The 25,284-nt window shown below is 64.1% G+C and overlaps 3 protein-coding genes across 6 annotated transcripts in view; all 3 read right to left on the bottom strand.

The window, feature by feature from the left end:
* Positions 1 to 303: 303 nt before the first annotated feature.
* On the bottom strand, positions 304 to 3,385 carry LOC141741991 (C-signal-like). Its single transcript, XM_074583301.1, has 6 exons — positions 3,248 to 3,385; positions 2,665 to 2,716; positions 2,245 to 2,432; positions 2,002 to 2,160; positions 1,774 to 1,884; positions 304 to 529 (listed from the first exon to the last, which is right to left on the bottom strand). The coding sequence occupies exons 1-6, from the start codon at positions 3,383 to 3,385 to the stop codon at positions 416 to 418; spliced, it is 762 nt and encodes a 253-aa protein (XP_074439402.1). The 3' UTR covers positions 304 to 415.
* Positions 3,386 to 5,941: 2,556 nt separating this feature from the next.
* MTSS2 (MTSS I-BAR domain containing 2) lies at positions 5,942 to 18,138 on the bottom strand. Of its 3 annotated transcripts, none has more exons than XM_074583304.1 (14): positions 17,959 to 18,138; positions 13,952 to 14,013; positions 13,761 to 13,834; positions 11,757 to 11,841; positions 11,480 to 11,571; positions 11,308 to 11,382; positions 10,349 to 10,506; positions 10,134 to 10,241; positions 9,947 to 10,044; positions 9,243 to 9,369; positions 8,301 to 8,375; positions 7,863 to 8,039; positions 7,599 to 7,764; positions 5,942 to 6,716 (listed from the first exon to the last, which is right to left on the bottom strand). In XM_074583304.1, exons 1-14 carry the CDS (start codon positions 18,025 to 18,027, stop codon positions 5,944 to 5,946), a joined length of 2,139 nt encoding a protein of 712 aa, XP_074439405.1. In that variant the 5' UTR covers positions 18,028 to 18,138; the 3' UTR covers positions 5,942 to 5,943. The 3 variants fall into 3 exon arrangements, with proteins under 3 accessions (XP_074439405.1, XP_074439404.1, XP_074439403.1); XM_074583303.1 differs by having other exon boundaries at positions 9,243 to 9,450; XM_074583302.1 differs by having other exon boundaries at positions 9,243 to 9,453.
* Positions 18,139 to 20,271: 2,133 nt separating this feature from the next.
* VAC14 (VAC14 component of PIKFYVE complex) overlaps positions 20,272 to 25,284 on the bottom strand; it is a 70,641-nt gene continuing 65,628 nt past the window's right edge. For both annotated transcript variants that reach the window (XM_074583387.1, XM_074583388.1), the window contains 3 exons: positions 24,868 to 24,947; positions 23,080 to 23,230; positions 20,272 to 21,323 (listed from right to left, as the gene is read on the bottom strand). In XM_074583387.1, the coding sequence (XP_074439488.1) occupies positions 21,161 to 21,323; positions 23,080 to 23,230; positions 24,868 to 24,947 (394 nt within the window). In that variant the 3' untranslated portion in view covers positions 20,272 to 21,160. The remainder of the gene's footprint in view (positions 21,324 to 23,079; positions 23,231 to 24,867; positions 24,948 to 25,284) is intronic.

Raw genomic sequence — 25,284 nt, forward strand, 5'->3', positions numbered from 1 at the left:
GAAAAAAAGCCCGTCAGCGTCCTCGGGGTGGGCAAGGAAAGGACAACTGGTTTTGGAGGAGCTGGGCTCTTGGAAAGATGCTCCGTGGCCGCCGTTTTGGGGCTGTCTAGGAGGCCACCGGTCCCCAGAGGCCACTTTGCAGTGTGGGGCCGTATCCAGCCCTGCCTCTCCGGCAGCGTGAGGATGCCCCAGCAGAGCCTGGCACTGGGATGCAGGACTTGGAGCATCCTTCCCTCTGCTGCCCTGGCATCAGCATCCTTGGGGAGGGTGGGGTGGGGGTGGGGGCAACGATCCCAACTCTCACCCCCTGCAAGCCAGGGGTCCCTGCCCTCACCCCACAGAACCAGAACGAGCCTGGAAATGGCCATGAATTAACTTTACTGAGCTCAGCGGGTGCCGCGGGCGGGCGCCGCGCTCACCAGGGCAGGCTCTGCCCTCTCCAGTCCCAGAAGGTGCCGTTGCTGGTGGCCGAGAGCCCGGCCAGCAGCCGTAGGACGCCCTGCACGCTCTCCTCCACTGTCACCGGGCCCTGGGCATGGGGTGGGGGTGGAGGGGAAAAAAAAAAAAAATCAACCAAAACCCACCCCGCTTCCCGGCACCCCCAGCCCCATCCCGCGGCGTGGTAGGATGCCAGCTCTGGCTGGGGAAGGTTGGGAGAGGCTGGAGATGCTTTAGCAGCCAAGGGCAAAATTAATCACAACTGACTCCTCCCTAATTTGGATGCTATGAGGTTCATTTTATGGTTCCTAATTAAAAAAAAAAGAAAGAAGCGTGGCGTTTGTTCTCTCCGCAAGCCAGCGTGGGGGTAAGACCTGCAAGAGGCTGATGGTCTCCAACCTCGCCTCCGCGGTCCGAGGAGAAGGTGAATTTGGGGTGCTGGGGGGATGGGGTGGGGGGCAGCACCCTGGGTGCAGCCCTCCAGCCGGAGCCGAGCACAGGGCTGGGGTGCCCTCTGCTGACACGCCATCGGGATGGGAGCGGAAATGAAAAAAGGAGGAAAAAGTTTAGGGGCAGAGGCTGGAGCCGGGTCTTTGCTGCGGAGGGCGGCGCAGCTCCCCTGGGAGCAAGGCGGGGGGGGGTGGGGGTGGGGGTGGTGTGGTTGCACAGGGGTGGAGGCAGCTGGGGAGGGGTGCCCATGGGGAGGGATGGCTGTGGGGATGTCCATGCGAAGGAATGCCCATGGGAGGGGATGGCTGCGGGAAGGGATGCCCGTGGGGATGTCCATGGGAAGGGATGCCCATGGGAAGGGATGCCCCCCGATGAAGGGATGCCCCTGGGAAAAGATGTCCATGGCAAGGGATGCCCCTGGGAAGGGATGCCTGTGGGAAGGGATACCCCATGGGAAGAGATGGCTGTAGGGAAGGGATGGCTGTGGAGATGTCCATGGGAAGGGATGCCCCCCGACGAACGGATCCCCCTGGGAAAAGATACCCCTGGGAAGGGATGGCTGTAGGAGGGGACGCCCTGGGGAAGGGATGCCTCTGGGAAGGGACACCCCCGAGGAAGGGATGCCTCCAGGGAAGGGATGTCTATGGGAAGGGATGCTCCCCCGGAAGGGATGCCCACGAGAAGGGATGCCTGTAGGGAAGAATGCCCTGGGGAAGGGATGCTGCTGGGAAGGCATGCCCCTGGGAAGTGATGCCTGCAGGAAGGGATGCCCCCAGGGAAGGGATGTCCAAGGGAAGTGTTGCCCGTGGGAGGGGATGGTCCTGGGAAGGGATGCCAAGTGGGACTTTGCCAAGGCAGGGTGGCCATGCACCTCCCGTCACTCACCGTCCCCCTTCCCAAGGGAGGCGTCACACAGCCGGGGTCCACAGACACGCAGAGGATCCCGCTGCCCCCGTACTCCAGTGCCAGGCACTTGGTGAGCATGTTCAGAGCAGCCTGGGGAGGACAAACCCCACCACCACCACCACGAGCTGGCAGTGCCATGACCGGCAGGAGGGGAAATCCCACAGGAGGTAACCCCCAAATTCCTCCCGGTTCTCCCGGTGGCGGTACCTTGCTGCAGCGGTAGCAGACGTCCTGCCTCTCCTCCCAAGCCTCCGCCACCTCGATGGAGCCCAGGATGCTGGAGATGTTGACGATGGCGGCTCTGCTGCAGCTCATCCCACGCTGCCCTTCGGCCTCGGCCGCCTCCTTCAGCAGGGGCAGGAACGCCTGAGGGGGAGCAGACGCTCGGGCATCACCATCCTCTTCCTCCCCGCACCCAGCGTGTGGGGCAGATGTTGCCTGTGGCCTCACCTGGCTCATCTGCAGGGGCCCGATGGTGTTGGTGGCGTAGACGAGGCTCATGTTCTCCGCCGTCTCGGTGGCCAGCGTGCTGCGGCGCGTGGTGCCAGTGTTGTTGATCAGGAGGTTGAGGCCGGCGCTTCCCACCTTCTCCCTCACCTTCCCCACCGCTGCCTTGATGCCGTTGGGGTCCGTCACATCTGCAAGGGGACAGGAGGGCTTGGGGAACGGGCTGGTGGCCATGTCCCAGGCAAGTGGGACATGGTGGGATACAGCTCCTGCCCACCGAGCATCCTCCTGGTCCCGGCGGTGACCTGGTTGGGCTGAGCCCAAACCGAGGGACCCGCCTGCTTGGGTGGCGTTTCCCGGAGCCACCCACGGGTGCCATTAAATCCTGCGAGGCTTCGTCCCCGTCCCACCCCTGGCACCTACCTAGGGGCAGGACCACGATGTTGGGGCAACCCAGAGCCACCTCGTTGATAGCCTACACAGACAAAGGAGGGGCGGGGGGGGACGGGGGGGGGGATGTCAGGTTGAGCCTGGGCGGCTCGCCAGGAGCGTGGCCCTGTGCCACGCCAGGGTGGGGACTGGGCGGCCCCCGCGTGTCATGGCCGACACGTTTCGACAAGCTCCCGTGGGAGAGATTCGGGGCGAGTCGCTCGTTCCCCGCACCTGGCCGAGCCCGGCAGCTTCAAAGCCGCCCCCCCCGCCCCCCCCGGCCCCCTGCAGCTGCCGGCAGCGATGCCGTGGTGTGGGGAGCTGCCAGCATCCCCCCTTCACCCTTTCCCCCCCCCCACTTATCTATGCCAAGACAAGCCAAAAAACTTAAATACATATAAATACAAGTATTTTTCCACGCCGTTCATGGTGCGGGATGCTGACCCTCAGCCCCCCTCAAAAACAGGTGGGGATGGTGGCACCCCCAAGCGCTGCGTTTCCCACCCTGTCCCAGAGGAGACCCACCCCCCCCCCCCCGCAACACACAGTGGTGTCCCCCTCCCGGCACCCTCCCTACCTTCCCTTGGGGGTCCAGGCAAGCGGCGAAGATGTGGCGGGGGGGACTGGGCTGCTCCAGCAACCCCTTCAGCAGCCCCAGGCCGAACCCCCCGTCGCAGCCCGTCAGCAGAACGTTGCCCACCCCGAGCTCCTCCATCCCCGGCAAGCCGCTTCCGCCGCCCTGGCAAGGTTTGGCAATCCTGCCGGGAATTTGGTTTCGCGGGTGCTGCTGGGATGGGTGGAGGTGCTGGTTATGTGTGTCAGGGCGGGGGGACACACGACACACCGCCTGCACTTCCCCCCACCACCCCACTCCTGGAGGGGCTGGGGCAAGGGGATGCTCGTCTGCATCCTGGGGGGGGGTGGGGGGGGTGTCCCCCAGCAGGGATGCTCTTCTGCATCCCAAGGATCACCCATCACCTTGACCATGGGGGTGTCTCACCCCGCCCCAGCCATGGGGGACCCCCAAAGGGGTGACGGGACCTTCCCACCTGTCCCCTATTATTGGGGTGACCCCCCCCGCCCCCCCCAGCACATCCCTAGGAGCGCAGGCGAGGCTATTAATTACAGTACAACCTTTATTAATACTGGAATCTTCACAGTGCATTCGTTACTTGTAGCAGTGACTATGGAAATCGGGGCGGGGGGGGCCGGGCGGGGGGGGCGGGGCAGGTGGGAAAGAGGGGAATTGCCACCAAAAAAAAAAAAAAAAAAAAAAAGAAATGAGGGAATGAAAGAAAGAGAAAGAAACCTGGTGGAGGGACAGTGAGGGGCCGGGGGGGGTGGGGGGGGAGGGCGGGGAGGTGGGGGGAAGCGGCAGCAGAGGCGGGAGCACGGAAGGGAAATAAATTAAAAAAAAAAAAAAAAATTAAAATAAAGGTCCAAGTTAACAACAGCACCAGAAAAGTTACTTCAGTCGAAAGACAGGTCAGTTTTTTTTTTTTTTCTTTTCCAAGGAATTTTTGTTTTCTGTACAAAATAAGAGACACTTCCCCCCCGCCATCCCACCCCCCCCACCTCCCCATCCCCCAAACCCAAACATTTGTCACTTGGCATCAGCGGTTCTGGGCAGAAGGGGGGAGGAGGGGGGGAACTAAATCGTTATTCCTAAAGGGGGAGGGAAAGGGGGGGGGAGGGCTGCGATGCGACAGACAGCGGGGTGGGGGGGCTATGTACAGCGGGGTGGGGGTGGGGGCGAGGGGGGGGTTGTGCTTTCCTCCAGCCGCCGGCAGAAATCAGCTGCTTCGCTTTGTGGGGGGGTGTGGGGGGGTGTGGGGGGTTGTGGGTGGGTGAACCCCCCCACACCCCGTCCCCCGGACACCCCCTTCCCCCCCAGCAGGACCCTGCGCAGGGTCGGTGGGTGCTGAGGGAGAGGGAGGGGGTTTGGGGGGGCTGGGGTGGGGGCAAAGAGGTGGTTCGGCATCCTCAGCCGCTGTGTCCCAGTGTCCCCCCAAACTGGAAGGGGCTGTATTGTCCTCCCGCCGTCCGCCGTCTCACACATTCCCCCCACCCCCCCCCACAGCCCCCTCCCCACTGCTACGGACCTCCAGAATGGGGCTGAGCCGCGCTGGCCCCAAGCAAGCAGGGGGGCGGGGGGGGGGGCACGGGAATGTCACCCCCTCCCTGCTCCTGGTGCTGCTCCTGCCACGGCCCCCGCTGGCCCCGTCCCCTCCTGCCGGGGCTCGGGGCACCCGCCTGCGGCTGGGAAGGGTCTGGGAGGGGTGGGAAGAGAGAGGGAAAAAGGAAAAGGGAGAAACAGACGGTAAAAGGGAAAAAAGAGGAAAAACCGGAAAAGAATGGGGGAAGAAAAAGAAAGGAAAAAGAAGGGAAAAAGAAGGGAAAAAGAAGGGAAAAAGAAGGGAAAAAGAAGGGAAAAAGAAGGGAAAAAGAAGGGAAAAAGAAGGGAAAAAGAAGGGAAAAAGAAGGGAAAAAGAAGGGAAAAAGAAGGGAAAAAGAAGGGAAAAAGAAGGGAAAAAGAAGGGAAAAAGAAGGGAAAAAGAAGGGAAAAAGAAGGGGAACAGAAGGGGAACAGAAGGAAGAAAGGGGAAAGAAGAAGAAGAAAAGGAGAGGAAAAGAAGAAAAAGAGAGGATGAGGCGAGGAAAAGGAGAAGGAAAGGGGAGAAGAAAAAGAGAAGGAGAGAAAAAGGAGAGAAGACAAACAGAAGAAAAAGAATAGGGAAAGAGAAGAAAAATAGAAGAAGAAGAGGAAAAGAACAGAAGGAAATCGAAGAAAAAAGGAAAAGAGGAAAAAGACTAGAAAAAGAGAAGAAAAATAGAAGAAGAGGAAAAGAAGAAAAAAGGAAAAGAGGAGAAAGAATAGAGAAGAAAAATAGAAGAGGAAAGAATAGAAGAATAAAGGAAAAAAGAGGAAAAGAAGAAACAAAAAAGAGATGAAAAAGACGAAAAAGAGACAAAAAAGACAGGAAAGAGAGATGAAAAAGAGTCAAAAAAAGATACAAAGAAGAGAAAAGGAGAAAAAGAGGTGTAAAGGAGCCCAGGAGAGAAGACGTGAAGGAAAGCCATAAGGAAAGGGAAGGGGCGGGAGGGGAGGGATGGAGGAGACAGAGGAGCTGAAAGCAGGGGGCAGCGAGGCGGGGGGGGGCAGCGGGTGCCGGCAGGTGGGGGGGCTCCCGGGGAGGCGCAGCGGGTGCCCCCGGGGTGTGTGAGGGGGTTCCGTGGGCCGGGCTGGGCGCTTCCCCGCTGGCCAGGGCGTCATCACGATATCCGCGGGGCCGACCTGTCGTTGGTGACGGTCCTGCGCAGGCGCACCCCACGCCGGATGGCCACCAGCATGTCTTCGGCCGGGGGGTCCATGGAGGCTGCCGGGGGGGGCACGGGGGTCTCCTCGCCGGGGCCGGACCCCGTGAGGGCGGTGGGGAAGGGGAACTGGCCTTCCCCCAGGGCGTGGGCACCGGCCACCAGCTCGCCGATCTTCTCCACCAAGCTGTGCCGGTTGGCGGCCAACTGTTGGTCCTCCTCTTCCTCGGCGGAGAGGTGCTGGCTGGCCCCGGGGTAGACGGAGATCTCCATGGCCCCACCGCCCCAGGCGGTGTTGGGAAGGCTCAGCCGCTTGGGCGAAGCTTTGGCAAAATCCAGGGGGTTCGGCGAGGCGTCGTCGACGTAGAAGACACACTCTTCGCTGCCCACTCGCGTGGGGCCGGCGTAGCCGGGGGAGTCGGGGACGGTGGGGGTCTTGACGGGGACGATGGGGGGTCGGATGGGGATGGGGCCGGCGTTGGAGAGGGTACGGCGGACCGAGGGTTTGGTGGAGGGCGTGCGGCGGATGGTGGCCACCCCCGGCGTGGTGCCGGCCGGGAGGTTGGTGCCGGTGGGCAGCCCGGCGGTGGAGGCAGGACGTTTGGTCTGGATCATCCGCCGGTAGTTCTGGGCGATGTTGCTGTTGCGTGGGATAGTGGAGGACTTGTCGAAGTCGCTCTGGGGGTCGCACTCCACATCGCCGTTCACCGAATAGCAGTCGTAGTCAGACCCTGGGGAGGGGGCAGCACGGTCAGCAGGGCTGGGCAGGTGTCACAGCTGGCACTGCCAAGCCCAACCACCAACTTCACAACGCAATCGCGGCCACACCCAACTACCACCGTCACAGCACGACCACAACCAAACTCAATTGCCACCATTGCAACACAATCCCAGCTGGCCCCAACCATTGCTGGCACAACATGCTCACCATCAAGCCCAACCTTCGCCACCACCTCAAGGCAACTTGAGGTGCCCAACCATCACCGTCACAAGGCAACCACAATCAAACCCAACCATCACCATCACAAGGCAACCACAATCAAACCCAACCATCACCATCTCAAGGCAACCACGAACCCAACCATCACCATCACAACCACCCCAACCAGTGCCATCACAACATGATCACAGCCAACCTCCACCGTCACCATCACGTGCTCACAACCGGCTCAGCCATCACCGTGCCAACACAATCACGGCACAACACGCCTGTCCCTGTGGTTACTCGACCTCCAACCACCACCTCCGCTGCCACCACCGACCATCTGCCACCATCTCTGCCCTGTACCCAACCACTGTGCACAAACACGTCCCCGCAAACCAATGGTGCTATCTGCTATTGCACTGCCCGGCACAACCGTAGCCATCAAGACCCAACTAACACCCAACTAACCAGGAAACCTCGTGGTTACCATGTTGGCACGATGCTTGTGCCGCACACCAAACCTCCAACATGCATTAAATCTTCATCCCACCAGCCCCTACGCGATGCTACTGATGCCCAGCGTGCACAGATGTGCCCCAGGACCACCAAAGCCTCTGCTGTTCCCTTCCCTTCTCCGTGTGCCATTTTGGGTGGCCCCGGGTGCCCTTCGCTGCCGTGGGGGAGGTACCTTGGGAAGGGATGGTGTCCTCGGAGCAGGAGGGGGTGGTGGTCTGCGTGCTGTAGCCGCTGGAGTACTGCAACGAGTCCCGGCTGCTCTTCTGGTGCTCCAGGCTCAGCCCCCGGGTCAAGACCATGGCCAGGTCGCTGGCAGCGGGGGACACCTCCTCCCCATGCTGTGGGGGTGCAGGGGACACCGTCAGCACCCTGCTTCCTCTCTTGGGAGCCCCCCGAAAGCCCACCACCACTGCGCTCGCCCCGACGGAGCCGGTACCTTGGCGGCAATGGTGGCGGGTGACATGCGGGGCCTGGGAGCATCCTCGCCGCCGATGGCCGGGTACCCGCCGGCAGGCGAGCCCATCTCGGCTTCCCGCAGGTGCTCCACGCGGTCCTTGCGCCGCTGCAGGGTGGGGACCACCGGCTGGTCATAGGGGCTGGCCTTGGACCAGTCCTGCAAAGGGCAAGGCATGGGGTGACACCGGGGCCAGGAGCCGAAAGCGGGGCAGGGCGGGAGGGGACAGGCACCAGCGTCCCCCTGTCGCCGAGCCACGGGTGCCGCCCGGGATGCTCTGCCCCGTCGTGGGGTGGGATGGGATGAGGGGGTCTGGGGGCTGAACCCCACAAGGTGGTGGTGGTGGTGGGGGCCCAGGTGTGAAAATGCAACCCCGGGGGGATGGGGGACAGCGCGGGGGGCACCGGAGCAAGGACTAACCGAGGTGGGGGAGCTGCACTCGCTAACCGACTGGCAGGTCTCCGAGGCCTCCGAGGACGCCGAGCTGGAGGATTTCTGCCGTGCCGGGAGGCCAAGCGGTGAGGCGGAGGGGGAGAGAAGAGGCCATTAGCAAAGCACAGCCGTGACCCCCGGTTAAAGCATCGGTCACGGCTTCCCCGGCCAACCCAGGCCCCCAGCAGATGCGGGAAGAGGAGCAGGATCCGACCCGGCAGCAGGGAGGGGCTGCAGAGCTGGGGAGATGCCGGCTGGGGGAAGCCGGGATGCTCAACCCCAACCCCAAGCCCCCACCGAGCCAACAGTCAGCCTGGGGAGCGGGGACGGTCCCCACAAGCCGGAGGGACCCCCGGGGGCTCTCGCCACCATCAGCAGCGCTGGGTTTGGCAATGCCGGGTTAGCGTTGGACTTGCCAACCCTGGTGCTGGCAGTGCCAGGCAGCCCGGTGGCACAGGCAGCACGAGGCATCGGCACCTCCCGCGGGCTGACGGGGGGGGGGGGTGGGGGGCATCCCAGAGCATCCTCGGCACGGGGAAGGATGCAGGACGACGGGGAAGCTTTGCTCCACGATGCCTACTGGGGGACTGGTACAAACTGGGTGTTACAGGGCTGGGGTGATTGGGAAATACCACATTCCCCCAGCACGGTGAGGAGGGATACCTGTGCCCTATCCCTTGGTGGGGGGGTCACAGATGGGGTTTATCTGGACTGTGGCCAGGGCTGGCTTCCCCCAGTATTCCCATTATTTATCTCCTGTGATGCCAATGCAGCTGGAAACACACCTTGAGCGGGGGCAGGGGGGGTCCCATCACCTCTACACCGGCCCCTTAGTGTTGCACCCAGCAGCACCCACCCATTCTACAGAAGGGGAAAACTGAGGCACGGAGGGGATGCAGTGGCGTTGCCCCCCTCCCCCCCCCACTATACCTGGCTAGTGATGTCGGAGGGCATGGGGGAAGGCGGTTTGGAGTAAGCGGCGTCCTGGGAGATGAAGCCGGAGTCGTGGGAGGAGACGCTGGAGAGGCGGGTGGCGGCGGCGGGGGGCTGCGCCAGGCTGCGGTAGCGATAGGTGGAACTGGGTGAGCAGGTCTGAGCCCCGCCGGGCCACGCCACGCCACCCTTGGCACTGCTAACGCTGCTGGGGGGGCGCCGGGGGGAGGGGACAGGGACACGCCGGCAGGGACGACATAGGAAGGAAAAGAGAGTTTAAGACGGAGGTTTGGAGGCGGCGAGGGTCCCAGCACCCTGCCCCACACCCCAGCCTGGGGAAACTGAGGCACAGGGTCCACCCCTTTCCCTTCCGGGGTCCCCCACTCTCAGGGAACAGGCTGGGGCACATGGCTAAGGGGACATGTTTGCCCCAAACCCTCCCATTGTGCCCAAAACCGGAGGACGGGGCATGTGCCAGGCACCCATAGGTCCACCAGCCCCGACCCCACACCCATCCCAGCGTGCCAAGACCAGTTCCTCCACGTTACTGGGGACCAGTTGGCCGTACGGACACATGGAGGCTGACATGCACCTCGTGAGCATGCCCAAGGGCCGTAAGCATCATTACCCGCCCCCCCCCCCCACCCCGGGGTTAATGAAGAGGGGCTGGATTTCCCGGCAGCGAGCCCACCCCACCATACCTGCACATGCTGGACTTGCGGGAGCTGGAGCTGCTGGGCGAGGACGGGGGGGTCTGGTAGGACCAGCTGTAGTCGGAGCCCTTCAGGTCCTTGATCACCTACAGAAAGGATGGGGTTTAGGCCCCCCAAAGGTGCTCCCCACCCTTCCCTACCACCCCCCCACCCCGTCCCCGTCCTCTGCACTGACCTGCTCGCTGGCGGGGGGCAGCTTGTGGGGCTCGGCGGTGAGCACCACCAGGTCCTCGATGATGCCCTGCAGGTGAGTGATCTCCCCCAGCATGGTGAGCTCCCCATTCTGCGGCCAGACAAGGGGGGGGGGGGAGCATCAGCACCCCATGGGGCAGCAGCGGCCCCCACCCCCCAAACCGCCCCCCCCCCCCCATGCCAGCCCCCGGCGCTCACCACCACGGGCTGCAGGAAGGTGATGAAGGTGCAGAAGCGACCCCGCTCCTCGATGAGGGCTTTGCGGACCGCCTGCTTCTCCGTCTCCTCCAGCAGCAGGTACATGTCGTTGACGTCCTGCAGCGCATTGTCCAGCTGGGGCTGCAGGTCCCCCTTCCCTGCGAGATGGGGTACCATCAGCACCAGGCTCCCCCCATATCCCCCCCCCCCCCCCAAAATCTGCTAGGGGGGGTCCCATGGCTAAGCCAGGAGCCACCCAGCTGGGAGACATCACCCCATCCTCACGTCCCAGCGAGTACCACGGGGTCCCACCCCCATGCCCGTATCCCAGGAGCATCCTCACCCTGCGGCAGCCCTGGGGGTGCGGGGATGGGGGGGAGGGGCCTCCTCTGCCGCCCTGTCCCCATCCCTGGTGCTTGGGACCAGGGGACCCCCCCCGGGGCTGGCATCGCCCCGGGATGCGGGATGTAAGCTAAAGCTAAAAGCTGGGGGGGGGGGGGGGGGCGGGCACAGGGAGCAGATGGACAGACAGACAGACAGATGGATGGACGGATGGATGGAGGTGTCCCCGGCCCCGGGGAGACTTGGGGGGGGGGCAGCAGATGAGGAAGCAGAGAAGGGGCTGGGGGGGGGGGGGGTGGGGAGGGGGGCAGCGGTTCACTTACCAAGCAGCTCTACAGGAAGGATGTGGAGGGGAGGGAAGAGAGAAGGAGACAGAGAAAACGTGTGAAAAGAGGCCGAGGGCCAGGGCGCGCGCCCCCGCCTCCCCGCCACCCCCCCGGGGCCGTGCCAGCACCCCCCCCTTTCTGCAAGGGGGCGGGGGCAGCGGGATCCCCCCCTGGTGCCCACCATCCCCGGGAAGCAGCCGGGGTGTGCCCCGTCCAGGGGTGTCACGGGGTGGGGATAGCTGGCAGGGGTAACCCCCCCCTTCCCCTCCCAGAAGACACCCCCCCCCTCACCTTTACGAGCCTTTTTCTGGAGCTTGAGGGTGTCGGAGGATTTTTTCTTGATCTCATGGCGGGCTCGCTTGTACTCTAGGGGTACAGAAGTGGTGTCAGAGGGGACCCCCCCCGACACTGACCGGCGCAGCACCCCTTCCACCCCCCCAGCACGGATCTGTCCCACCAGTACCTTTCGCGTGGTCCTTGTCCAGCTGGTTGGCAGTTTTCTTCCAGTCCTCAATCCTGTCCTGCAAAGGGTTTATCAGGCTCTCCATGAGGGCGCTGGAGCGGGGAGAGAGGGAGGCAGAGACCATGGGAGAGCGCCGGAGACGGGGGGGCAGGGGGGACGACGGACAACGCCCCGTGCCCCCTCACCCCAGGCCCAGCCGACATCCAGCATCTCCTTCTTCAGAGAAGAAGGGCTGAGCCCGGCCAACTCGTGTCGCTGGTGCCCCGGGCACGCTTACTTGGTGAACTGCCGGAGCTTGGCCTCGATGCTGCGGTGCCGCATGCACATGCGGGTCAGCGCGGAGCCAATGTCCCTTGTGGCACCTGTCGGGGTGGTGGGGGGGGAGCAAAACACCGCTGACGAGGGGCAGGGGACACCCCCACACCAGTGCCAGCCCAGTTTGGGGACCAGGCTGGCTCGCAGCGGGGACGAGCAGCGCTGGGATGCGCTGGGCTTTGGAGATGCTTTGGGTCAGGGATGTCTCTCTTCATTTTCCCCCCATAAATCGACTAAATAAATAAATCAACTAATAAATAAAGCACTAAATATCCCTTCCCCTGGTTTCGAAATGAAACCCCGCTTCTGGTTTTCCCCAGTTTGTCTCAAATCCGGTACTGGGGGGATGACGGGAGGGAGGGGGCGAGGTATCGCGCAGCCCGCCAGGCACCGACCGAGAAACCGGCCGGCTGGGAGCAAACGGCTCCGGGACTGTTTTTCCTCCCCAGCCCCCTGCCAGGCAGCTGGCTGCGTCCCTCACCTCCAGGCACAATCCCAATCCCGATCCCGATGGATAAATAGGGAGTCAGAGCTCCCCGGGGGAAAAATTTGCCAGCAAGGGAAAGCAGCAGCGTGCCTTTTTGGTGAAACTCCTGTTCACTCTGAAGCCTAAGGATGGCCACATGGTGGCAGTGCTGCTGGCAAATCCCAGGAAAAGCAGCAATCCAAAATCCCCGGGTGCTGACTAGGGAGTGATAATTCTGCATTTTTCTCCCCCCGCCCCCGAAAAACCTCCAGAGACACCTCCCACCCTTTTCAGGAGTTTTGGGCACCCCCCAGCCCCCCAGCACTGTGGAAATGGGGGAGCCCGTGGGCCGAGGGCCTTCTCCTGCGCCGGGGTATTCTCCTAATCCCACTCCTAATGCTCTTATCCCGGCTCCTGCTGCTCCTAATCCGATTCCCCACGCGCTCACGTGCCACGTGCGAGGCCGCCAGCCAGCCCCCCTGCCCCCCCACCCTGCCTCAGTTTCCCCACGCTGCTGCTCTGCCTCCCAATTCCGCACCCCCCCCCCTCCAAAAAAAGCTGGGATGTCCAGGGGTGTCCCCAAAATGCCACCACCCAGCGGTGCCACCAGCCCGTGATGCTGACTCCTGTGGCGCCTGTCACCAACTGTCCCCAGTGTGTCCCCCCCCGCCCCCGGGTGCAGTGGGCCAGTGGGTTTGGAGGCAAAGCTGATCCCGGCTCAAGCTGCTGCCTCCGCCTCCGCCTCCTCCTCCTCCTCCTCCTCCTCCTCCTCCCCGCGCAGCTCCAGATGGCCTGGATGCCGCCAGTCTGCAAACCAGCCCGGGACCATCTGCTTGGCAGAAGCCGAGCGGTGGGAAGCGGCTCCTCGCCACCAGCGGGCACCCGGAGAGGGGCCGGGGGTCCGGTTGCCCCCCACCCCATAGCAGCATTGCGGGGGGGCGGGGGGGACACACACCACCCGCGGCCTCCGCTCTTCACATTGTGGGTCAGGGTTTGCCCCCCAAGCAGCCGAGCGGGGGCTCCTGCGTCTTCTCCCTCCATTCAATTCCCCATCCCTGGACCCCCTCGGGCACCTCCCAGGTAGGTGCAGGGGACAAGGGACAGCGGGAGGGCAGCTCGGCCCCACACCGGTGGGGGCAGAGATGGGTGCAGGGGACCGCCACCGAATCTCCCTGCAAGCAAGCCAGCCCCACCAGAAGATGGCCAGCTAAGCACCCGTGGGCGGCGAGGAGCAGCACCCACGTGGGTGCCCACCTTACCCGCTCCCCAGCCTCAGCTGCACCCCGTCTTTCCAGCCCTGCTTCCCAGGGGATGCTCCACCTCGGAGCGGGGACAGGTTGGACACGTCTCCACGGACGGTGGAGGTGCCCACCCCTACCCCTTGAAGCCCAACCCCAGCCACCTGGGGCAGGGGGACAACCCCGCAGGAGACACTCGTTAGCCGTCCCCCTGCCCGGCCGAGCCTGGGGACACCCACCCCCTGGGTGGGGAGGACCCTACCTCGGGTGTTGGTGGCCATGTCGGCCACTTTCTGGAAGGCATCCAGGAAGGCGACTGCGGCCAGCACCGTGGTCCTGCGGCAGAGAGAGCAAGGGGGGAGCTCAGCGGGCGCTGGGCACCCCATGATGTGCCCACGGGGAGCAGTGGAGGGGTCCCCTGTGTGTGTCCCCCCCCCACCACTGGCCACTCACCTGAGCTGGGAGTGCAGCTTGGTGGCCTTCGAGTTGAAGTCCTCCCAGATGGGGTAGGAGCTCTGCAAGGAAGGAAGGGGACAGTGACAGCCGGAGCCCCTCGCCCCCCTGCGCCCCCTCCCCGGGCAGGGCAGACCCCTCCTTCACCATTAGGGAGAGACGGGGCAGCTCGGTGGCCGTGCCTGGCCAGGTGTGGCTTCTCCGATGGCTAACAAAAACTGAGCACAACCCTTTCCCCCTCACGTGTTTTTTTTTTTTTTTTTTTTTTTCCCAGTTTGGCCACGCAACACGGTAGACCACGGAGACCTCAGGATCCGGGCTGATCTCATCCTCTTCCTCTTCTTCCTCAAAGGGATGAAGGCAGCTTACGGGTTTGGAAATTTGAGGGGAGGAAAGGCGGTGGTGCACAGGCAAGCTCCGAGCCCCCGGCCAGCAGAGCCCCTCAGCGCCCGTGGCCTCCCCCCACAGCAGCAATGGCCAAACCAGCAGAGATGGCCAAAACCACCATGGTGGAGGGCTCCAGCCCCACAGCGGGTAGCCCCGGTAGCCCCCTGCTCTCCCAAGGACCAACGGGCAGGAGGGGAGGTCTAGGGTCCCCCCAGTCCCAAATGGGGTGGTTGCGTGGGGACACGGACGGGTCACAGGTCCTGAGAAGGCCACCGCAGTGCTGTCCCAGTGAGGCCAAGCCCTGGTGCCATCCTGGCCAGGCCATCCTGACGCCATCCCAAGCAAGACCAGTCCCAGTGCCCTCACGGCGAGGCCATCCCAGTGCTGTCCTGGTGCCACCATCCCCACGAGGCCATCCCAGTGCTGTCCCAGTGAGGCCGATCCAAGGGGCGTCTCGGAGATCCAGTCTTGGGAGTCCCAGTAAGACCATCCTGGTGCCATCCCAGCGAGGCCAATCCCAGTAATGCCAGTTCCAGTGCCATCCCAGCAAGGCTAATCCTGGTGCCACCACACGGTGAGGCCATCCCAGTGCCACAATCCCAGTGAGGCCGGTCAGTGTTGTACTGGTGAGGTTAATCCTGGCACCGTCTCGGCGAGGCCATCCCAGTGCCCGCCTGGCACAGCCAGTCCTGGTGCCACCATCTCGACGAGGCCATCTCGGTGAGGCTGGTCCCAGTGCCACCATACCAGCAAAGCCATACGAGAGAGGCCAGTCCTGGTGCCACCATGGCGGCAAGGCCATGCTGGTGCTGCCATCCCGGCGAGGCCAGTCCCAGTGCTATCCTCCTGGCAAGGCCACCCTGGTGCCACCATCTGATGGCAGTGCTGGGAGTTCGCAAACCCCCCCTGGGGGTGGCCACCAGGCTGGGACATGGGCAGTACATGGGTCACCGCACATCTCCATGAGCCCGGCTTGGTGGCACCTCTGGGGGCACGGGACTAGTCCCATGTTGGTTTTTTGGGGACCACGAAAGCCCCAGTTTCCTCGTGAGCCAGCAAAGAAGGGGTCCGAGGATGTCACTTCACGTGCCACTTGTGGCAGTGCCCTGGCTCCGGGCCACGAGTTCCTGGGGACTGTCATTGCCGGAGGGCAGGGCCACCAGCCCAGGGCCACCTTCCTCCAGCCACCCCGGGAAGGGTGAGCGGAGGATCCCCCCAGACGAGGGGACATGCCACAATGCCCACAGCCCTCCGCGATGCCGGGCGGGAGGAGGATGGGGACGAGGACAACAGGGACAAGGACATGCCAAGGTCACCCAGGGACGCCGAGCACGCTGGCAGAGAGGCAAGAAGAACGAAGCCGGCGGGGGGACGCCTCCGCCAGCTTGGGGACATCTGCCAGGCTTCACTGCCTGAGTCTCCCCCAGCAGAGGCCCAGGGGTGCCGAAAAGCCACCCGCCACCGAAATAAGGTCCCTTTGTGTCCGTGGCCAGCGTAGGGGTCCCGGCCACAGGGCCCTACGCACATGGCTGCCATCGAACACCATCAGCTCTGCGGGCAGGGGACTATTTTTCCCTGTCCCTCCTCCGGGGACACCCGCTTGGCTGGGAGATGGGGACAGGGACAATGCACCCTTAGGGGCCACCGGGGGCTGAGCCGGCACAGGGTATGAGCTGAGCGCGGCTTTTTTCTTCTTTTTTTTTTTTTCTTTCTGATTATTTTTCTCATCTTTCCCACCTACAAATGGCGTGAAAATGAATCCGGCCCGGTATGCTGGGGCGCGACGCCACGCTGAGGGGCTCCCGGCCCAACCACGTCCTGATGGGGCCGGGGACGCCGCTGGGTGGCCGCGCTGGGGCGGGGAGTGGTGACAGCTCCGGGCTGGCTCACCCCCCTCCGCTCAGTGGGAGAGTGGGGAAACTGAGGCACGGGCTGCCCCCGCCTCCCCCCGGGGCGTGTGGGGCTCAGCTGGGCTGCCGGTGGCTGGGGTGAAGGCGTCTTGGGGGGGGGGGCGGCTGGTCACCCTTCCCCGCCAGCCCTGGCCCCCGCTGCCCTGGGGAGAGCCGGATTGTCTCCCTCGAGGGCTTTTCTCCCAGTCCCTGGCCAAAATCCGGCCCCGCGGAGCCTCCGCTGCCCCTGGAAGGGGTTAATCTCCTGCTCAGCAAGGCTTTTATTATTTTTTTTTTTTTTTTACCACCCCCCCCCCCCCCCCCTGCTTTGGCAATGACAGCATTGTCTGGACTGAGCTGCAGCAAGAAGAGAGGAAGAGGAGGAGGAGGAAGAGAGCTTTTGCCTCCCAAAAATGACTGAGGCTAAACCCCAACGCCGGGGGCCGGCAGTGGGAATTTCAGCTCCCCCCCCCCCCAGCTCCCCGAGATGAAGAAACCCGGCTGGTCCCCTCCTCCCCGCTCAGCCCCCAGGCAAAAATGCCCTGCGGCATTTTTAATTTTTTTTTTCTTTTTAAATGAAAACAAACAAAAAAAAAAAAGGCTTTTTTTTTTTTTTTTTTTTTTTCCTTTTAACCACGGCCCCATCCCGCTTCTAGGGAGGGTGGAGGTGACGTCCCCTCCCCGGGCTGGCAAATGGGATGGAGGAGCCGTGGGGGAACCTTTTTGTTCCATTTGGTGCAGACCCAAGCGGGTCCGGCAGAAATCCCAGCCGGGAAGCGGAGGGTGGCGGGGCGGGGGCAACGGGATGCCCCAAATGGCCAGCGATGCCCGATGAGGGGCCAGCGGTACCCGATATGAGGCAACGATGCCCAGTCGGTGGTACCCGATGTGGGGCTCTGGTACCCGGTGACGGACACAGGGCTGATACGGGGCTCCGATACCCGGTGATGGATACGGGGGGGCTGATATGGGGCTTTGGTACCCAACATGGGGCTCCGGTACCCAACATGGGGCTCCGATACCCAGTGACAGATACAGGGGTGATATGGGGCTCTAATACCTGGTGACAGATATGGGGCTGATATGGGGCTCTGATACCCAATATGGGGCTCCGGTGCCTGGTGATGGCTACAGGGCTGATATGGGGTTGCAATACCCGACATGGGGCTCTGGTACCGGGTGATGGATGTAGGGATGATATGGGTCTGTGACCCCCAGCATGGGGTCCGATGCCCAAAGTAGCCCCCCCCCCCACCCTGATGCCCAATATGGGGTTGATGTGGGGCTCTGGCACCCAGCGCTGGGCTCTGATGCTTGATGTGGGGCTGTGATACCCGAGGTGGGGCTCAGATACCCAAAGTGGGGCTGATGCGGGGGGGCCTGATACCCGACGTGGGGCTGATGTGGGGTCTGATACCCGACGTGGGGCTGATGTGGGTCTCTGACACCCGAGGTGGGGCTCATGCGGGGCTCCGTTACCCGACACGGGGCTCATGTGGGGCTCCGATACCCGAAGTGGGGCCGCAATCCCCAGCTGGGGGCTGCCCAGCCGAGCCCCGCTCCCCGCCGCGGGGCTGATGCGGGAGCCCCGCTCCCCACCCCCCCCACCCCGGTGCCCGCAGCGGAGCCTTCCCGGTGTGCGGGTACGGGGCCGGGGGGGTGGGGGGGTGTAGCGCTGTCACGGCGGCGGAACGGGAAGCGGGGAGAGGAGTTGCGGGAGGGGATCCCTACCTTCATGTCGTTGATGATGGCTTGGAAGAGGCCGCCGAGGGCTCCGCACTCCTTCTCCGCCGTCTCCATCGCGGCGCTGCGGCAGCCCGGGGCGGGCGGCGCCGCCGGGGGAGGCCGCGGCGGCGGCGGGCCAGGCTCAGCGGCGGCGGGGGGCGGGCGGCGCCCGGGCGGCGGCGGGGCGGCGGAGCGGCGGGGGGGCCGGGCGGGGCGCGGCGCGGCGCATCGCTCCCCCCCCCCCCGCCCCCGACCACCAACGACCCCCCAACCACAACCCGCGGGGCTTGAGCGGACCCGCCGCCCCCCCCACCCCGACCCCCGGGGCCAGCGGAGCGGGGCGCCGGAAGGGTGCGCGGGGCGCGGAGTGGGGCGAGGGCAGCGGCGGCCCCCGGGGCGGCGGCGGGGGCGGGAGCGGGGCGGGGGCTGCGCGGCACATGCGCCGCCCGACGCTGGCGGGGGGGGGGGCGGAGATGGGGAGGGGGGACGGGGGGGGGCATCAGCGGGCAACCGGAGGATGCGCTGGGGTGGCCGGAGCCGGGGCAGGGCCGGGGGCGGGAGGCGGGGATGCTCCGGGAGCTGCTGTGGGGGGGCAGGGAGGAGCTCCGGGAGCCCCAGGCGTGCAACGGAGGGAGCCCCGAGCGGTGCTTGGGGGTGCCGGCACTGGGGGGAACGCCGCTGGGGGGGGGGTAGCCCCCGGGGTTAGCTCGTAGGGCAGTGGAGGAACCCAAAAGGATGCTCTTGGGGTGCTGGGTGGGGACCCCCGAGGGGTGCTGGGGGGCAGCACAGGGATTTGCTCACAGAGCCCTGGAGAGACCCCAAAGGATGCTCTTGGGGTGCTGGGTGCGGACCCCCAAGGGATGCTTGGGACTGGGGGGCAGCCCTGCTGGTGGGGGCAGCGCCGGGGTTAGCTCAGAGAGCCCTGGAAGAACCCCAAAAGATGCTCTTGGGGTGTTGGGTGGGGAGCCCCGAGTGGTGCTTGGGATGCTGGGACTGGGGGGCAGCCCCACTGGTGGGGGGAGCCCCGAGGTTTGCTCACAGGGCAGCAGAGGACCCCCAAAGGATGCTCTTGGGTGGGGAGCCCTGAGGGGTGCTTGAGGATGCTGGGGGCAGCCCCAAGGGTTAGCTCACAGGGCAGCGGGGGACCCCCAGAGGATGCTCTTGGGGTGCGGGGTGGGGAGCCCCAGCGTGCGCTCGGGGATGCTGGGCAGCAGCGGGACTGCACTGGGATGCTCAGGGGCAGCCCCCAGAGCCCTGGAGGTGCTGGGCGGATGCTGCCTCCAGGCCAGGGCTCGGTTCAGTCTCTCTCCAAGGGCTGTTTGACCGCCACTGCCTTCCTCACCTGGGGAAGGCGCACACTGAGGTGTGTTGCGGGGCATCGCCTCGGCGCAGGCTGAAGTTTAACGCCCTCTGGGGCAATTATACGGCAGCTCTGAAATATCTTAGGGCTCTCAGAGAGCCACGGGAAACACGCGGTCTTCCAGCAAATGAGGCCTTCCCCGTCGCCACCTGGAAATCTGAGTGGTCCAGGCTGAGCCCTGACACACCTCGCTGCACCTCAAGGTGAAACGATGCTCGGTCGGGGCCCCGGGGCTCAGCTGGAGCTGACTATTCCCAGAAAACAGCCAGAAAAGCTGCCCCGATCCCCAATAGCCCAGCAGCACTGCCCGGTGCTGGTCAAGAGCCACCCATAAGGAAACGATTATGGCTCGGCGCTTCGGCAGCCGGCTGGAATTTCTCGCCATAAACCCCGTCCCTTTGGCATGGAAAGAGGCAGCGATCCCGCCAGGAGCGATGGGCAGAGCCCTGGGACCGGCAGCAGCCCCGGCCCATGTCGGCAATGTCCCATCAGCGGGTTGGGGACAGGGAACAGGGACACCCCCCCGGCACCCCGAGCAGTCGGTGGGCCGGGGAAGCCACCGCTCGCCCATCCTAAAGGGTTGGCTGTTAAAATTAACCCGCCGTGACCGGGTTTGGAAAGCCCTTTCCCGGGAATGACAGGAATGTCTTTATCCCGGCCAAAGCAGCGCCGGTGCGGGGCTGTTGGGGGAACCCGCTGCCAGAGCCCGGCTCCGCTGTAAACAGGCCAGGAGCCATAAAAACTCCAGAAATTCCTCCAAAGTCCGCTTTTCCCCAGGATCAGGTGAGGGCTTGAAAAGCGCTGGGGATGCAATGGACCCCCCCCCGCGACACGCCGGCGGTGACGGTCCCTGGGTGCCGGGGGCAAAGGCAGCGCTGGCGGCTGTGCAGGGGCCAGGAAAATGCCTGTCACCACGCCGCGGTTTCGTGACCGTGGCCTGGAAGAATTTTCGGCGGTGGGGTTTTTCTTTTTTTTTTATTCCCCCTGCTGGGAAGAGGAGCAGGCGGAGAAGCCCTGCTGGCCGGCGAGCCAACGTGGCAGGGCTGGGCCAACCCGGGGCTCAGGGGCGAGCAAGATGCTCCAACGCCATCCCCCCGGAGTGTTTTTGGCTCCCCTTCGGGGCCGGATCCATGAGGATGGGGAGCCCAGCTACCAGGAATGGGCTGCTCTGCATCGCTCGTTTATTTTATCGTGGGGAGCTTAACGGAGGAACAAAGAATTGAGTGTGGGGCTTGGGAGTGTCTGCTGCCCCCCCATGTCCCCCTGTGCCAAAAGCTGGGGGCTCAGAGAGGGTGCGTGGATGCTGGGAGGGGGCTGAGTGCCGCGCACGAGGAGCGCGAGTCCCCGGGCGAGACGCTGCCGGCAGCCTCCGGGGGTGGAAGCTGGGGTGGCAAGAGGCAGCCGGCGGTCCCGCATCCTTGTTTTTTCCAGGGCGGGAGGCCAGGGGTTGCTCCCGTCTTCCCTTCCCCTCCGGTCTGGCTGGCAGGAGGCTGGGCGCTCAGCTGACAGTCACGGGGAAGGCATTAGCAAAGCAAAAGGGGAGTTTCCTCACCCTGTTGCAAGAGAAGACGAAGTGCTTTCCTCCCCCACCTCCCCATCCCGGCCTTCTCCTCCTGCAACCCTCTCCCCACGTCGCCCACGGGCACAGCCTGGGGGTCCCCCGCCATCCACACGCACGGCGGGGAGGAGAACCGGCCCCGTGCCGAGCGCTCGCCCATCTCCCTTCTGCCATGAAACCCACCGGCAGCATCCTCCGGCGGCCACCAACCGGTGTCCCCGTCCCCTGGTCCGTGTCCCCTGGTCCCTGCCCCAGCAACCGTGCACGCCACCGGGGGCGGGGGGAGATGCTCAGAGGACCACCCGCCGGTCCAGCTGCTCTGCCCTCCCGGCTCGCTGGTGCCGGGCTTCCAGGTGCTTGTTTTGGACCTTCTCAAAGTGCTGCAGCAGCTCCGTGTAGTCGATGTTGGAGGCTGACGCCCTCTTGAAGCTGGCGCTTGGCTTGGTGTTGTCCCTGCGGGGGTGGTGGAGGGGGGGGACACACAGAGCAGAGAGTGAGGGCAGGAAATGCCAGCATCCCGGGCATCCATCACAGGCGGCCCCCAAAGTGATGCTGGTGCCTCATTAAACATGCCCAAAGACCCATTGAACACCCCAAAGACCCATTAAACACCCTCAAAGACCCATTAAACACCACCAAAGACCCATTTCTCTCCCCCCAAAAAGCCATGAGACGGAGCGCAAGAAGACCTGGGGGAAGACGGAGGCGACAAGGGACACCTGCCTCAGCCTCCTTGGCCCCCCTAGGGGGGAGGTTTAACCCCTCCGACACAGATGGTGACGACCCCCCCCCCGCCAGACCCCATCCCAACCCATTCCAGCCCAAAAGCAGCGAGCCGTGCCTCAGTTTCCCTGCCTGGTTTGATGATGGAGTTAAAAAACCAGCCACGTGCTGTGACACGCAGGAGGGCTGGGTGGCAGTGGGGACAGCCCCATTTGGGGGCTCCCCGGGGGGGGGGCTCCAGCCACGGATGCTCATCCCCCAGCGCCATCCCCATGAGATGGAGGAGGGGGACCAGCCACGGGACACCCGTCAAGGGGACATGGGGGAGCCCATGGGAGGATGGCAGGCGGCTCTCCAGGCCCCGGCGTCCCCCCAGCCAGGGGAAGGAGGAGTCGGGGGTGGGGGGGGGCATCTGGGGCTGGACTGTTATGAAAGCCGGCTTGGGTGTTTGAAGGAATGTAGGTCAGAGTTAATCAGATGCTCAGGCCGTCTGACAAGCTCCGGTTGCTCGAAAAAAAAAAACACCTCCCCCTCACTGCCGGGGCCAAGGGTTGAGGTGGTGGTGGTGGTGGTGGTGGGGAAAAATGGAGTGAAAGAAGCACGTGCAGCCCCCCCCATCCCATCCGCTTCCCGCCCTCCCCCAGTTAAAAATCAGTGCCGGGTTGTGGGTATTGTGGATACGAGCTCAGCGCCGGAGGCTGGGAAGGATAAAAGCCAGCCCAGGGGAGCTGTTAAAAGCCAAGGAGGGGTGGCAGCGGTGATGCTGGGGCGGGGGGGGTTAATTCAGTAACCTGCCCATCTTGGGAACTCTTCGGTTCCCAGGGCTTCGAGGAGGCAGACCCGGCTTTATTATCAACCCCCTGCTCCTTAGCCGAGGGTTGGAGAGCAAATCCCGCCACCGGTGTCTAAGGAGCTGGGCAGGCAGCAACGCTGGGCAGGGAGCACGAGGATTTCGGAGGGTACCCCCCAGGGGAGATGCCACCCTTGCGCATCACTGCTCACGGCTCCCCAAAAACCAGGGGTGGGGATGGAGAAGCAAGCCCCAGGCGTGCGCGGGTGACGGCGGGGGGGGCCTTTTGGGTGCCGTGAAGGCTGTCCGGGCTGAGCGGACACACACACACGCTTTGGGATCACCCCCCGGCTGCCGGCGGCATCTCTCTCTCTCTCTCCGTAAACCTCCTTCCCGGCTCTGCTCGTTTCCATAGCGACCTCACAAGTGAAATTTTCCATCCCGGATGCCAAATGCCTGTGGATGAGGCACAGCCCTCCCAGGGTTACCAAATATAGACACAAAAAACCCCCCGAGCCAACGCTCCCGGCCACGGGGCAAGGACCAGCCGGGGCCGCAAAGGAGCCGGGGGGCGAAAGATGACCATGGGGCTGATCCCGGGATGGTGGGGATGCTCGGCGGTGGGGTAGGGGGACGGCGGCGTGTCCGGCCTCGATGCCGGGGGCTCTGTCCGAGCTCCATCCCTGCGGCACTTACGCGGTCTGCATGAGCTCGGGGTTGGGCACGCACTGCAGGCGGTGGGAGAGGAGCTGGAAGGCGCTGCTCTGGGGCAGCAGCATCAGCAGGCCATAGAGAGCCTTGATCAGGTAGGGGTTGTTCTTCACGTCCAGCAGCTGCAGGCGGAGATCTGGAAGAGGAGAGGGAGAGGATGGGGAGGCGGATAAAAATGCATTTCGCCTCCAGCCCCAAGAGTATGTTCCTCCCAGCCATCCATCTGATGGTCCTGGGAAGGCTGTAAGCCGCTGCCAGCCGACCTGAGGGGCACCCACATGGCACCAGCAGCCTCTCCCCTTCCATTAACTCACCCATCTTTGTGTCCCACACCGGCCGGAAGCCCCTCTCCTCCCCACAGCCCCCAGCTGCCAGCCGGGGAAGGGGGCAGCAGCTCCCCAGTCTCCCATCCCTGCTGCCGCTCATCCCTGAGCCTGTCCATGCCGTCTGCCCGAGGACACCCGCGCAATGTGAGATTGCTCCTCGGCTTCTGCTGAATTAGCAGAAATACCCCCCCATGGAGCCTCAGGGAGGTTGGGTGACACCCTCCCAGGGACTCCGTGGAGCTGAAGGCATCCTCTGCGCTCTGCCCTGATGCTGACGTATGTTGGGCCTTGGCGTTGCTCAGCAGAGGGGAAACCACCCTCCTGCTCCATCCCTGGTGGTGCTCAGGCATGGAAGGACCTTCCTGAGCCCTACAGACAACCGAGGTCCCACCTGCGGCAGCCCAGGATGGGGATGGGGTGAGAGGTCCCTGCCCCAGCATCGCACCTCCTGGTTGCCACTAGCACCTCCGGTGCCTCCCTGCGGAGGGACCCGTGCCCAGGGGTGCTGCTCTATGGGGGACACGTCTGTCTCCCGGCCCGAGACTCGGAGATTAAGGTGAGCGGGGCGGGCAAGCCTCCAGGAATAGTGTGGGGCCTTGGAAAACCACCACAGACATGTGGGCGCCTCGCATGGTGGGACAGTCATCCTCGGGACGAGGCACCGGGCACCACGGGAGGGAGCGTGACCGAGGGCCACCCCACATCTCCACCTCCCAGCTGCTCTAACTCTCTTCCCCCAAATATTCTCCAGCCCTGGACCATCCAGGTCCCCCAGCGAGTCCTTTCCAGGACATTTCCCAATGCCCAGCACCAGGGAGAAGGTGCCCAGGGGCATCTGAACGTCGTCACAAGAACCCCCCTACAACCACAGGTCCCCCTGCCATGTCCTCCTCTCCCCATCCCACTGCCACGTCCCCAAGCCGGGGGGGACAGACACATTCCTGGGGCTGGGAGGGCCAGATCTTGAGAGAGAAGCAGCTGTGGGTTTTTTTAGGGTTTAAATCTCCATTTTGAGACAAAAACCCCACCTTTGTTTTTTCTTTCACCCCAGCAGCACCCACGATGCCACCCCATGTCTCCAAGGGTGGCGGCACATGGCTCCCCTCCTCTGACGTCCTACCCGTGAGATGCTCAGTGTGGTCCAGCCTCCCCCCCCTCCCCCGATTCCTTCCCCCATCCCTTTGTTTGGTGCCAGCGCCGCTCGCTCCCTTAACCTATATCTGGGGGCGGGGGGGTGTGTGTGTGAGCTGCAACCCCCCCCCCCCGCCCTCCACCATGCTGCCAGTCCCCGGCGGGCAGCTCCAGTGCTGGGCAAACCTCCCGGCAAGAAGTCTCATAACTTCTGCTCTATTTATTCGTGCGGCGGCTGCCGCTTTTGCGCTGGAGGAGCGGGGAGGAAGCGGGGGGGTGGGCCGAACACACGCACACGCAGGGTTTTCCTCCTTACACGTGAATATGGGGCACTCGATGAGCTGCACCAGCTTGTCCACCTCGGTGAGGAAATCTACGGTGACCTCCAGATCCCCGCTGGATGTGGCGGTTAAGGATGTCACCTTGGAAAAGGGTGGCCCGGCGGCAGCAGATGGCTCGCCCTGGCGATGCCCGGCGTGGACGGCGGCTCTGCCAAACCCTCCCTTCCATCCACAGCTCCCGCGGGAAGGCAGCAGGCAGGGAACGGGCAGGGCTTGCAGGCAGGCAGGGTTGGAAGGTCTGCGGGGTGGCCACCGGACGATGGGAGGAAGGAAACGGGAGGAGCAGGCAGGGATGGGGGGGAAAAGGCAGGTTGCCCAAAAAGCTGGCAGCTACCCTAAGCCGGAGAGCAGGCAGGAAGATGGTGTAAGGATGCTTGATTTTACCCTCCTGG

Source organism: Larus michahellis, chromosome 4, assembly GCF_964199755.1.
Source record: "Larus michahellis chromosome 4, bLarMic1.1, whole genome shotgun sequence".
NCBI classification, from domain to species: Eukaryota; Metazoa; Chordata; class Aves; order Charadriiformes; family Laridae; genus Larus; species Larus michahellis.

What these genes read in the sequence shown, in the direction of transcription:
- LOC141741991 (XM_074583301.1), bottom strand. Translation starts at nt 3,385, where the DNA reads ATGGAGGAGCTCGGGGTGGGCAACGTTCTGCTGACGGGCTGCGACGGG. An exon ending in CATCGTGGTCCTGCCCCTAG is followed by an intron (nt 2,433 to 2,664) that starts GTAGGTGCCAGG and finishes GTCCCCTTGCAG; the next exon opens with ATGTGACGGACCCCAACGGC. An exon ending in CTCCCTTGGGAAGGGGGACG is followed by an intron (nt 530 to 1,773) that starts GTGAGTGACGGG and finishes CCCCATGCCCAG; the next exon opens with GGCCCGGTGACAGTGGAGGA.
- MTSS2 (XM_074583302.1), bottom strand. Translation starts at nt 18,027, where the DNA reads ATGGAGACGGCGGAGAAGGAGTGCGGAGCCCTCGGCGGCCTCTTCCAA. An exon ending in CCTTCCTGCAGCCCGTGGTG is followed by an intron (nt 10,242 to 10,348) that starts GTGAGCGCCGGG and finishes GTCTGGCCGCAG; the next exon opens with AATGGGGAGCTCACCATGCT. An exon ending in CGCAAGTCCAGCATGTGCAG is followed by an intron (nt 9,454 to 9,946) that starts GTATGGTGGGGT and finishes GCGCCCCCCCAG; the next exon opens with CAGCGTTAGCAGTGCCAAGG.